The sequence below is a fragment of the Engystomops pustulosus genome, chromosome 2, assembly GCF_040894005.1.
Source record: "Engystomops pustulosus chromosome 2, aEngPut4.maternal, whole genome shotgun sequence".
Taxonomy (NCBI): Eukaryota; Metazoa; Chordata; class Amphibia; order Anura; family Leptodactylidae; genus Engystomops; species Engystomops pustulosus.
Genome location: NC_092412.1, coordinates 19782665 through 19797097, shown reverse-complemented (window position 1 = coordinate 19797097; position 14433 = coordinate 19782665). Strand labels below are relative to the sequence as shown.

The 14433-nt window shown below is 43.5% G+C and overlaps 1 protein-coding gene across 1 annotated transcript; it reads left to right on the top strand.

Annotated features, from left to right (window-relative positions):
* Nucleotides 1-4940: 4940 nt before the first annotated feature.
* Nucleotides 4941-6008, top strand: LOC140117022 (probable G-protein coupled receptor 25). Its single transcript, XM_072133454.1, has one exon. The coding sequence runs from the start codon at nt 4941-4943 to the stop codon at nt 6006-6008; it is 1068 nt and encodes a 355-aa protein (XP_071989555.1).
* Nucleotides 6009-14433: the final 8425 nt, after the last annotated feature.

The window sequence follows — 14433 nt, the reverse complement described above, 5'->3', positions numbered from 1 at the left end:
AAGCAAAAATTTCCATTGTTGGTGAGTTTGTGACTTTTTGGGATTGTGTACTATCGAATCACAGTAGAGCTATGACCCCTGTAGGGAACTAAAAACAGAACCCAAAGAAGGTTTTCTCAAAAAACTCCTCAGCTCATTCATTTTAAAATAAAGTTTGAAAATATATCTGCCCCCCTGCCAAAGGAAACCCCACCTCCTGAGTCAAGGGGGCGGTTCTTGGAGCTGTATGAGTCATGGTGTCTTCCTCCATGACTCTCCTCTTGCTCCCTCCCTTCTTAACACATAGGGGCAGATTTACTTACCCGGCTCAGTCGCGATCCAGCGGCGCGTTCTCCGACGCTGATTTGGGTACTGTCGGGATTCACTAGGGTCGTGTGCCCGATGTCCACTAGGTGTCGCTGCTGCGCTGAAGTCCACCGTAATTCACCTTCTTGCAACACAATTTTTTTTTAATTACGCAATTTTTCTAAAATCCTGGGGTAATTCGGCGCAAATCTGAAAAAATTCGGGAAACCCGGCAGAAAAACGCTATTTGGACCCTTAGTAAATGTGCCCCATAGTTGGTTTTCTCTTGGCATGAATCAGTAGTACAAATGAATACACGAAACGTATTATCTAATGAGAGCCAACGTTCCTTCTCCACTTACTATGTCTCTTAAAATCCTTCTTCCTTCCCTTCTACTCATCTTATTATTCTGAAACGCTTCTGAATTCTCTCTTGCTAGCAACCAGTCAGATTATATAGAAATGAATGGAGGGGATAGGGTGAGTCACAGAAGGTAGGTGATAAAAATATGTCCATAATAGGGATCTAAAATCCCCACTATCCATGTGCCCTATACAGTGTCGGACTGGCCCACCAGAGCATCAGAGAATCCTCCGGTGGGCCCCAGGTTCTAACACTTTATAATGGGCCCCAAAGATCTTCATTTAGATGTGAATGGAGTTTATTATCTATTTTACATAGGACGATTCCGATATTATAGATTATTAAATCTTTTTGATGATACATCCTACGTGATATAATTTTTATGGTATTTTATGGTTGAAGGGTGGGCCCTCAAGATCACTTCCTCTAGTAGGCCCAACACATGCCAATCCGACACTGGCCCTATAGGTGTCCATGTACATCTGCCCCTGTGTGGTGGCACCATATAATCTACAGCAGCTCAATAGGGACAATTATACAATCTGTAACTGAGATAAAAATCTGGGCCATGTATTCAGACACCCACACGCTGGTAGAAAGAGAAAAATAAAAAGCTATCAGATTAGTTTTTAAAAAAAATTTGCAAAAATAACAATCTCAAAGCAGATTTCTTCGAATTTTATTGTATACATCTGATATGTACAGATAAGTCTCAAATCTTAGAGTCCATTGTAGAAATGTGATAGGTACTGATACGTCTGCAAAATTATCACATTCAAGAGGTTCAAAAGGTTCCATCGCCGGCGTGTTACTACCCGTCCTTGTGGCGAGACGTGATTTCAGTTTGCGATTACGATGTGATACTAAGAGTAAAGAAAACTTCTTACAGAGCGGGAAAACCCCTTTAATTTTACAACTTTACTGAATTCTAACCAATTCTTTACCTATAGTGGGGGGTTGAGAGACTGGCAAGGAACAGCCAGAAAAATTGTCCCCAACTTAAGAACACCCGACTTACAGACGGCCCCTAGTTACAAACGGACCTCTGGATGTTGGTAATTTACTGTTCTTTAGCCCCAGACTACAATCAGCTGTAACAGTTATCACAGGCGTCTGTAATTAAGATTTTTTGTTAATCCTGGTTCTTATGACAACCCAACATTTTTAAAATATACAGTTCTGACTTACATACAAATTCAACTTAATATGCCTGTATACAGAAAATATTATTTATTAGACTCACATCTCAACCATATAACCATTAGTTTATCTGCATTAACTATAAAAATAAAGATGTATTATTAATAATAATAATAATAATAATAATAACCAGAGACGTAACTTGAAGCTGATTGATCCCAGTGCAAAGTCTGTGCCAGTCCTAGGACTATAATGTATGGTTTATAGTTCTAGTACTCTAATATGGGACCCTTACACCTCTTGGGCCCAGTTGTGACCGCACCATCTGCACCCCCTCAACTTGATAATAACCAAAGATTGGGGCAGATTTACTTACCCCGTCCATTCGCGATCCAGCGGCGCGTTCTCTGCACTGGATTCGGGTCCGGCCGGGATTCATTAAGGTAGTTCCTCCGCTGTCCACCAGGTGGCGCTGCTGCGCTGAAAAGCATCGGAACGCACTGGAGTTCACCGAGCCGGGCTGAGTGAAGGTAAGTGCAAGCTCCGCGACAGATTTTTTTTTTAAAATGCGGCGGTTTTTCCGAATCCGTCGGGTTTTCGTTCGGCTACGCCCCCCCGATTTCCATCGTGTGCATGCCAGCGCCACAATCTGATCGCGTGCGCCAAAATCCCGGGGCAATTCAGGGGAAATCGGCGCAAATCAGAAATATTCGGGTAACACGTCAGGAAAACGCGAATCGGGCCCTTAGTAAATGACCCCCATTGTGTAACATTTGTCCCCTTAAAATTAATAAGAAGGTTCCTTCTATATCTCTATAGCCCATAAAAATGTCTATGTATTGGGGAATAAAAAATCCCAACCTTAGTTTTTTTATCTTTTTTATTTTTATATTATGTGACATAATAAATGACATACACCCGATGATTCAAAAAAAATCTAAATAAAAAAAATCTTTTAAATTGACATCATTATTTTAAATTACTTTTATTTCATTACAGGCAGTACGAGACAAGTTCTGTAGGCTTGTTCTTAAGTTGAATTTGTATGTAAGTTGGAGCTGTATATTTTATAACCAGGATTAACAATAAAGCTTCATAACAGACTCCTGTGATAACTGTTACAGCTGATTATTGTAGCCTAGGACTAAAGTACCAATTGCCAGAGGTCCGTTTGTAACTTGGAGTCATCTGTAAGTCGGGAAGGAGGAGGAGGAAAAAAGGGGCCAAAAAAGTATGTTTTATTTCTAATGATCTCTTGTACTAAGGTTATTTTTCCCAGTACAGGTTACTACTACTTAAGTACACCCGACTTACAGACGACCCCTAGTTACAGACGGACCCCTCTGCCCCCTGTGACCTCTGGTGAAGCTCTCTGGATGTTACTATAGTCCCAGACTGCAATGATCAGCTGTAAGGTGTCTGTAATGAAGCTTTATTGATAATCCTTGGTCCAATTACAGCAAAAAAATATTGAAAATTCACTGGGACAAAAAAAAAAATTGTCTGGATCTACCATTATAAAATATACAGTTTTGACTTACAAACAAATTCAACTTAAGTACAAACCCAAGGAACCCATCTTGTACGTAACCTGGGGAGTTCACCCATTTCCTGTAAGTAACTATGACAACACTGACACCTCACCAGGAGACCACCCCTTTGAGAAGACCATGTCTGATTTTTTCCCCCATTAACCTCTATGGAAGCTGCTCCCTATGAGCAGATCACCCCATTAAAAGACCAATTTTCTGTGCAAAATTGGCCGTAGGTTTCTCAGTATTTGCAAAGAATTCAGTACATTTTATATAATTTTTGGTCTTTTTTATATAATTCCATACTGCAGGATAAGAAACGTGATTGTTGGCCTTTAGTTTTTTTTTGGTTTACTTTGGTGCTATAAAATTAAGAAGACTCTTGCCAAAAATCTTTCAATGCCGTAAATAATAAATTGATAAGTAATAATTGCCACCATCATTAAAGACAATACATGAACCTTGTCAATACATTTAGGACTTAATATCAATGGACGTCTTTGGTAAATGTTTAAATTCACTATATATTTTTTTTAAAATCTTTCTTTGTGACTTCTTTTTTTCTTCTTTCTATTACAAATCCGCTTAGACGATCTCTCGCCTTAGTCTGATGTAAGGGATTTCTCTATGATTTGTCCAAATTGTTCAATCACATTCATAGAGAAACTGAACAAAATTTTTTTCCTACAGAAAAAATTGTGAAAAAATGCCCTTTTACGTTATTTTGACACATACCCGTATATACTCGAGTATAAGCCGACTCAAGTATAAGCCGAGGCCCCTAATTTTACCACAAAAACCTGGTAAAATGTATATATATTTTTTACTCGAGTATAAGCCGAGTTTGGGGTTTCAGCACATTTTTTGTGCTGAAAAACTAGGCTTATACTCGAGTATAAAAGTCTTTTTGAAATTTTAAAAATCAATAAAAATAAAATCAGTTTATAAAAAAAAAATAAAAACAAGTCTTAAATCTGTCCGTGTGGTTGCAGGAGCTCTGGACAATAAAAATGATGGTAATAATAGTAATAATGAAAAAGTTGAAATAAAATGAATAGTAATCATAGAAATAAGAAGTCGTATTATTGTGAATACTATTAAATCACCGTAAGAACTGATAGAACTAATATAATAACTATAAATGATAAAATCTGTATCTGTCATGGGACTGAATATCACTACTAAAATGAATATTAAATAGAATATAATTAGTGCGACCAATACATTTATTAAAAGACTTTAATTATAATTTATTGTTTATTAATAATACATCATATAAAAAAATTAATAATAATAACAAGATGTAAAAATCCTGTTTTTACTCATTAAAGTGAATAAATTTGTGTTAATTACTTCTCATAATATAGGAATGTTATCTATAAAAAAAAAATAGGTTAAATAGTAACAAAAACATTTCGATAATGCACTCGGGATGGTTTTGTTGGCTGCAGCTGTAGGTTTTGGTTAGTAGTGAGTGATTGGTTGGGGGGGGGGGTGTAGGCACAGGAAGGCACACACATACCCTCACCCATACACACCCTCACCCATCAGATAAAAAGCCCATAGTGTGCCACACGTGTTACGTTATATCGATGTACCATCACTCATCACCTGACAAGATGTCCACTGAGTCCTGGATGGATGTCTACAATGGCTACAATGGCTTCGATGACCATCGGGACTATGATTATGGGAATAGCACAGCAGAGTTTCCCCATGCCCGGTGGATCCTGCCCACTCTCTACTCTATCTTTTTCCTTGTTGGGTTCTTGGGCAATGTGGTGGTGATCACTGTGGTCTCCAAGCGTAGCTCCCGTCGTGCGGACATTTTTATCCTGAACCTTGCCGTCTCTGACCTCCTCTTCGTCCTGCTGTTGCCTCTATGGGCTTCTTCCTTGGCGCAAGGAGGATACTGGCCCTTTGGGCTACATCTCTGTAAAGGTAGCGTGTTTGTCATAGCTGTCACTCGTTGTGCAAGCTCCTTGCTAATGGCCATCATGAGCGTGGACCGATACGTTGCTGTGATAAAAGGAAAGAAGATGCACCCACTCAGGACACGCTCCTGCAGTATCGGGACCTGCTGCACCATCTGGGCCATCTCCATCCTTGTTGGATGTCCATCACTGGTGAGCAGATACCTTCGTAGTGACGATTCTGCCTGTGTAGACTCTGGGTCATCGCTCAGCCTAGGATTTAAGATGGTGGTCATCTTCCTCACGTTTGTCTTGCCCTTTACAGTTGTCCTCTTCTGCTATTGCAACATGGCCAAGTATCTATGGCACTACTTTGGCAAACAAGTCAGGGCCATGGGGCGTACCAGAAAGCCCAGGCGGGAGCACAGGTGGCTTTGTGTTGTGTCATGCGTGGTTGGGGCTTTTTGCTTCTCTTGGCTTCCATATAACACCCTCAACTCTGTCATAGTGATATGTCAACTTATGAACGATACTACCTGCTCTACAGATGAGGCCATGAACCAAGCTTGGAGTGCCGCCGCTGCCCTGGTGTTTGCCAACAGCTGCTCCAACCCACTCATCTACGCTCTTCTGGATGCCGGATTTAGGCGCAGGGCCAAACTATCTATACCGGAGCTGTTTTTCACATGTCGTTCAATGTGGACTATACCACGGTGTAGCGTGCCATCCACCAGTGTGAGTATAGACAGTACCAGCACCTACACTGGACCCTGATGCATGTGGAAACTTGTCAAGATCAGACATCAACTTTTTGGATAATTGGCTTGGATCAAAAGAGGCTTCATATATTTCTAGTGGACTTACATTGGGGTCAGACACCCAGATCTTGCCGGTATTTGGGCTGGGGTGACCAAACGGGACACAGAGATGCCCCCTAGTGGTGACTTAAACACACTGTACATGGCGTATACATCCATCATACTGCACATAGACGTGTTTGTAGTTCTATAAGATTTATTGTGAGTGTTTTTTTTATCAGCATTATATAATGTAATTGATGTAACATTGTATCAAATACATTTTTTTTGTAAATTAAAAGGATTCTTTACTTTTACATTTTTTTTTGTAGTTTTTCACATTATTTGTTCCATAGAATCAATAAATTAGATATTGTTGTCAAAAAGTTGGTCCTCGCAAATGTTGGTCATCTTAAGCTAGCGAGGGGCTTACTCTAGGACAATTGATTATAATCTATTGTTCTCTGATATCTGCCATTGCGGTGATGAATGATTGACAGGGTGCACAAGGAGACTCTCCGTTCATATTATGACTCCTTTAGGGGGTGCCTGGTTATTTTATCTTGATTTGTAGTTGCATCAGGGCTGAATTTGTCATTTAACTCTTTCAAGTAGCACAGTTTTTGTCTTGTGTCCTATGTAAAACCACCGATAACACATTATAGCTTAAAGGGGTTTTCCTTTATATTGTAGAAAAACCCCTTTAAGACCACGGTATTGTCACCTTTAATGTGGTAATGTCAGTTGACTAAATGTGACCCTATAAGAATAATATGCGCCCTAAAAGGGTACAGGGCTAAAAAAAACGTATAAAACCTTACCTGGAGGCATCCGTGAGGAAGCTGGATTAGGTCAAAATAAGGAAATGTGAAGAGAGAGTCCTGATAAAGGACCCAAGTTATTGAGTTTTGGGTGGTGTCCTGGCTAGAGTGGTGGGATCCTCACGTGAGGTCTTAGGCTTGTATCTAAAGTTATAGCTGGTGGAGCTGATCCCTGCAGCTACTAACAGATGTGCCACCAACTGGTTGTCCTCACAAGTGGAGCCATGGATGGCGGAGTGTTGACTGGTGGATCCTAGTCTGGTGAAGTCCTGGCTGAAGGAGTGTTGACCAGTGAAGCCATTACTCCCATGCACTTGGCTGCTGGTCTTGGCTGGTGGAATGGTGGCTAATAGTTGTGTGTAATGAGGTGTCTGGTGAAGTCCTGACTGAGTGACTGAGAGTGACTGCTGGATGGTGGAGTCCTCTTGGCTGCTGCTCCTGGCTTGTATAGCGGTGGCTGGAAGTCCTGATGATTAAGAAAAGTCCTGGATGTTTGTCTTGAATGGTGTAATCCCAGCTTATTATGTCTTGGTTTTCTCGGGTTCTAGTCTTGATTGGGGGTCATGGCTGCAGAGTCTTGGTTGTCCTGGATGCTGTTCTTAACCGGTGGTGGACTGGCTGATGGTTCTGGCTGCTCCTGGTTGACAGTCCTCCTTGGCTGGTCACCACCACTAGTTGTATGTATGATCATCACCTACAAATCGTAATACAGTCACATTAATAAGATCTCCGCCTCTCATCTCAGGCTGGTGAGAACCCGACCTCTATGTCACCTTCAGTGACTCATCTGACGGTGGTGACTAGAAGCCACACAGCTTTCCAATTTTACTCATCTTCTGTCTCTGCCAGCCGGTGATGGATTGAACATCTTCATTCTCACACTGTAAGTGACCTGGAACATGTACAGAGTGTCTCAGAGCAAAACTGTTGGCCTCCTGATGGTACCGTTCATGACTTTCTCACCATGGCCGTTGGTGTCTACCAAGTCAACTTTCGGAAATGAAACCCTCATGACAATCCTGACATCACATACTGAGCCTGGTGTCTGCCATATTGGGTATGAGGGTCCAAGCTTTCTCCTTCAAGGTTTATCCATCTCTGATTCCCTACAGTCCTTGAAGTGGACCTTTCACCATCACCTTTTCCCTTCTTCAGGCTTGTTGACTACTGTCAGATGGGCAGTTTCTCCCCTGTGCCAAATTAAATGGTGCTGATTGCTCAGAAATGGTTTAGGCTTGAAGAGAAATTCCAACTGCGGATCAATCAGTGGAGCAGCAGAGTTCGTGGAAGTAGTAAAAGGACCTCTTTAAGGGGTCATCCCATTACACACCATAGCTACCATTAGAGAGTCTTTCCGGTTCCACTGCTGGTATCACTGGCAATCACCACCCTGCTGAGACCTCTGATGGTGAAGATTGGTGCAGAGTCTCCCAAGGTCAATTGCCTGATATATTTCATGGTCTGCAGTCTACATACATGTGACCCCTGTATCTGGTGCAGGACATTAGTGATTAGTATTATCTAGATGGGGAGCTCTATGGTATATGGGTGGGCACATTGTGGTTGGCAGCTCATATGTGGAAGGACGTCTTAGTTCTGCATTTTACAACCTGACGGTGCAGGATGTGGCTCAGACAGAAAGCTCCGGCGCAGACACTGGCAGCACAGAGAGGCGGAAGATACAGAGAAGAAAGACTTCATCATCAGTGACAAGTCTGGGGGGGATGTAATGCGTCCTGGGGGGTCCCAAGGATCTGATGTACTAGATTACTAGTGTAGACAAACAGTAACACTGCTGAATATAATATATATAGTAGTTACTGCTGAGGCTTCCCCAGACGCTGGGGCTCATTTACTAAAGGCATTGTGATGTCACAGTACAGGGATAATACACACAGTGATGCCACAGTACAGAGATAATACACACAGTGATGTCACAGTACAGGGATAATACACATAGTGATGTCACAGTACAGGGATAATACACACAGTGATGTCACAGTACAGGGATAATACACACAGTGATGCCACAGTACAGAGATAATACACACAGTGATATCACAGTACAGGGGATAATACACACAGTGATGTCACAGTACAGGGATAATACACACAGTGATGTCACAGTACAGGGATAATACACACAGTGATGTCACAGTACAGGGATAATACACACAGTGATGTCACAGTACAGGGATAATACACACACAGTGATATCACAGTACAGGGGATAATACACACAGTGATGTCACAGTACAGGATAATACACACAGTGATGTCACAGTACAGGGATAATACACACAGTGATGTCACAGTACAGGGATAATACACAGTGATGTCACAGTACAGGGATAATACACACAGCGATGTCACAGTACAGGGATAATACACACAGTGACGTCACAGTACAGGGATAATACACGCAGTGACGTCACAGTACAGGGATAATACACGCAGTGATGTCACAGTACAGAGATAATACACACAGTGATGTCACAGTACAGAGATAATACACACAGTGATGTCACAGTACAGGGATAATACACACAGTGATGTCACAGTACAGGGATAATACACAGTGATGTTACAGTACAGGGATAATACACGCAGTGATGTCACAGTACAGGGATAATACACACAGTGATGTCACAGTACAGGGATAATGCACACAGTGATGTCACAGTACAGGGATAACACACACAGCGATGTCACAGTACAGAGATAATACACACAGTGATGTCACAGTACAGGGATAATACACACAGTGATGTCACAGTACAGGGATAATACACATAGTGATGTCACAGTACAGGGATAATACACACAGTGATGTCACAGTACAGGGATAATACACACAGTGATGTCACAGTACAGGGATAATACACATAGTGATGTCACAGTACAGAGATAATACACACAGTGATGTCACAGTACAGGAATAATACACACAGTGATGTCACAGTACAGAGATAATACACACAGTGATGTCACAGTACAGGAATAATACACACGGTGATGTCACAGTACAGAGATAATACACACAGTGATGTCACAGTACAGGGATAATACACACAGTGATGTCACAGTACAGGGATAATACACATAGTGATGTCACAGTACAGGGATAATACACACAGTGATGTCACAGTACAGGGATAATACACACATTGACAATCAGGACACGTATGTTACACAGATATGACCTCTATATGATCTGACTATAGGGTCAGGTCAGTGTGGGTCGGAGCTGTGCCCTGCTGTCAGTGTAAGTAATGTGCACAGCACCTGCTGCAGAACAGCTTCCCAGTAAAACCAGAGCAGCGATGCATCAGTGACTGGTGTAACGGAACGTCTGACTATTACTAAGCGTCAGACACAATGGGGGTCATTTACTAAGTGCCCGATTCGCGTTTTCCCGACGTGTTCCCCGAATATTTCCGATTTGCGCCAATTGTACCTGAATTGCCCCGGGATTTTGGCGCACGCGATCGGATTGTGGCGCATCGGCGCTGGCATGCACGCGACGGAAATCGGGGGGCGTGGCCGAACGAAAATTCAACGGATTCGGAAAAACCGCCGCATTTAAAAACCGAAAAAGTGTCGCTTGGGAAGCGCTTACCTTCACCTGGTCCAGCTCGGTGCATTCCGGCGCGTTCAGATGATTTTCAGCGCAGCAGCGCCACCTGGTGGACGGCGGAGGAACTACCTTCATAAATCCCGTCCGGACCCGAATCCAGAGCAGACAACGCGCCGCTGGATCGCGAACGGACCGGGTAAGTAAATCTGCCCCAATGACCGCAGACTTATGTCTATAGGAGGCTGGTGCTACAGGAAACAGATCACTTCCATATAGAATAATAACATCCAGAGACGATCAGGACACAGGGACCTGAGATTACCAGTCAGACCGTCCTCAGAGATCGGCAAATTATTCTCATTATCTAGTTTACAATTTTGGGGCTTTTTAGGCTTTCTCTATTAGTGGGAGGAGGAAGCAGGACTCACAGGCTTTCTCTATCAGTGGGAAGAGGAAGAAGGACTCACAGGCTTTCTCTATCAGTGGGAGGAGGAAGAAGGACTCACAGGCTTTCTCTATCAGTGGGAGGAGGAAGAAGGACTCACAGGCTTTCTCTATCAGTGGGAGGAGGAAGAAGGACTCACAGGCTTTCTCTATCAGTGGGAAGAGGAAGCAGGACTCACAGGCTTTCTCTATCAGTGGGAGGAGGAAGAAGGACTCACAGGCTTTATCTATCTGTTGGAGGAGGAAGAAGGACTCACAGGCTTTATCTATCTGTTGGAGGAGGAAGAAGGACTCACAGTCCTTCTCTATTAGTGGGAGGAGGAAGCAGGACTCACAGGCTTTCTCTATCAGTGGGAAGAGGAAGAATGACTCACAGGCTTTCTCTATTAGTGGGAAGAGGAAGAAGGACTCACAGGCTTTCTCTATCAGTGGGAAGAGGAAGAAGGACTCACAGGCTTTCTTTATCAGTGGGAAGAGGAAAAAGGACTCACAGGCTTTCTCTATCAGTGGGAAGAGGAAGAAGGACTCACAGGCTTTCTCTATCAGTGGGAGGAGGAAGAAGGACTCACAGGCTTTCTCTATCAGTGGGAGGAGGAAGAAGGACTCACAGGCTTTCTCTATCAGTGGTCAGAGGAAGAAGGACTCACAGGCTTTCTCTATCAGTGGGAAGAGGAAGAAGGACTCACAAGCTTTCTCTATCAGTGGGAGGAGGAAGAAGGACTCACAGGCCTTCTCTATTAGTGGGAGGAGGAAGCAGGACTCACGGGCTTTCTATATCAGTGGGAGGAGGAAGAAGGACTCACAGGCCTTCTCTATTAGTGGGAGGAGGAAGCAGGACTGACAGGCTTTCTCTATGAGTGGGTGGAGGGAGCAGGACTCACAGGCTTTCTCTATTAGTGGGAGGAGGAAGCAGGACTCACAGGCTTTCTCTATCAGTGGGAGGAGGAAGAAGGACTCACAGGCCTTCTCTATCAGTGGGAGGAGGAAGAAGGACTCACAGGCTTTCTCTATCAGTGGGAGGAGGAAGAAAGACTCACAGGCCTTCTCTATTAGTGGGAGGAGGAAGCAGGACTGACAGGCTTTCTCTATGAGTGGGTGGAGGGAGCAGGACTGACAGGCTTTCTCTATGAGTGGGTGGAGGGAGCAGGACTCACAGGCTTTCTCTATGAGTGGATGGAGGAAGAAGGACTCACAGGCTTTCTCTATGAGTGGGTGGAGGAAGAAGGACTCACAGGCTTTCTCTAGGCTTTCTCTATTAGTGGGAGGAGGAAGCAGGACTTGCAGGCTTTTTCTATGAGTGGGTGGAGGAAGAAGGACTCACAGGCTTTCTCTATGAGTGGGAGGAGGAAGAAGGACTCACAGGCTTTCTCTATGAGTGGGTGGAGGAAGAAGGACTCACAGGCTTTCTCTATGAGTGGGTGGAGGGAGCAGGACTCACAGGCTTTCTCTATGAGTGGGAGGAGGAAGCAGGACTCGCAGGCTTTTTCTATCAGTGGGAGGAGGAAGCAGGACTCACAGGCTTTGTCTATGAGTGGGAGGAGGAAGCAGGACTCACAGGCTTTCTCTATGAGTGGGGGAGAGGAGCAGGACTCACAGGCTTTCTCTATGAGTGGGAGGAGGAAGCAGGACTCACAGGCTTTCTCTATGAGTGGAAGGAGGAAGCAGGACGCACAGGCTTTCTCTATCAGTGGGCGGAGGGAAGCAGGACTCTCAGGCTTTCTCTATGAGTGGGTGGATGTAACAGGACCCACAGGTTTTCTCTATGAGTGGGTGGAGGAAGAAGGACTCACAGGCTTTCTGTATGAGTGGGTGGAGGGAGCAAGACTCACAGGCTTTCTCTATGAGTGGGTGGAGGGAGCAGGACTCACAGGCTTTCTCTATGAGTGGGTGGAGGGAGCAGGACTCTTCTTCTATTGAAATTGTCAATAACTATAGATTCCATAGATAACCCCTCTCCCTCTCCGCTCATGCTGCAGCTGCCATTAGTCAGGTGCTCAGTTCCTTGTATTCTGGTCCATAATATGTCCCACTCCCTCAGTGTCACCAGATGCGATACACCAGCAGATGGTGCAGACATCCACTGCAGTCGCCTGAGGTTTATGTAATGACATTATGAATATGATTGGCAGCTCATTAATTAGCACAGACATCGTCATCAGACCCTCACCTCATTTAACTTTCTGGCTCCATACATGCCCCAAAATAGACATGAGGGAGTGAGAGTAGTAGTACTGTGCTGTACCCATATATACAGGATAGGAGTAGTAGTACTGTGCTGTACCCATATATACATGATAGGAGTAGTAGTACTGTGCTGTGTCCATATAAACAGGATAGGAGTAGTAGTACTGTGCTGTGCCCATATATACAGGATAGGAGTAGTAGTACTGTGCTGTACCCATATATACATGATAGGAGTAGTAGTACTGTGCTGTCCCCATATAAACAGGATAGGAGTAGTAGTACTGTGCTGTGCCCATATATACAGGATAGGAGTAGTAGTTCTGTGCTGTACCCATATATACATGATAGGAGTAGTAGTACTGTGCTGTACCCATATATACAGGATAGGAGTAGTAGTACTGTGCTGTGCCCAAATATACAGGATAGGAGTAGTAGTACTGTGCTGTGCCCATATATACAGGATAGGAGTAGTAGTACTGTGCTGTGTCCATATAAACAGGATAGGAGTAGTAGTACTGTGCTGTGCCCATATATACAGGATAGGAGTAGTAGTACTGTGCTGTACCCATATATACATGATAGGAGTAGTAGTACTGTGCTGTCCCCATATAAACAGGATAGGAGTAGTAGTACTGTGCTGTGCCCATATATACAGGATAGGAGTAGTAGTTCTGTGCTGTACCCATATATACATGATAGGAGTAGTAGTACTGTGCTGTACCCATATATACAGGATAGGAGTAGTAGTACTGTGCTGTGCCCAAATATACAGGATCGGAGTAGTAGTACTGTGCTGTGCCCATATATACAGGATAGGAGTAGTAGTACTGTGCTGTGCTCATATATACAGGATCGGAGTAGTAGTACTGTGCTGTGCCCATATATACAGGATAGGAGTAGTAGTACTGTGCTGTGCTCATATATACAGGATAGGAGTAGTAGTACTGTGCTGTGCTCATAAATACAGGATAGGAGTAGTAGTACTGTGCTGTACCCATATATACAGGATAGGAGTAGTAGTACTGTCCTGTGCCCATATATGCAGGATAGGAGTAGTAGTACTGTGCTGTGCTCATATATACAGGATAGGAGTAGTAGTACTGTGCTGTGCCCATATATACAGGATAGGAGTAGTAGTACTGTGTCCATATATACAGGATAGGAGTAGTAGTATTGTGTCATATATATACAGTATAGGAGTAGTAGTACTGTGCTGTGTGCACACAGGTTGCACACAGGTTGGAGTAGTACTGCAGAATGAGAAGGTACTTCTTTAAAGGAGTCCTGCATTATTATTGGCATTGTATTTGTCTATATAGAGGCACTGTAGTTGACACATTAAGGCACATTTACTAAGGGTCTGAACGCCGCATTTT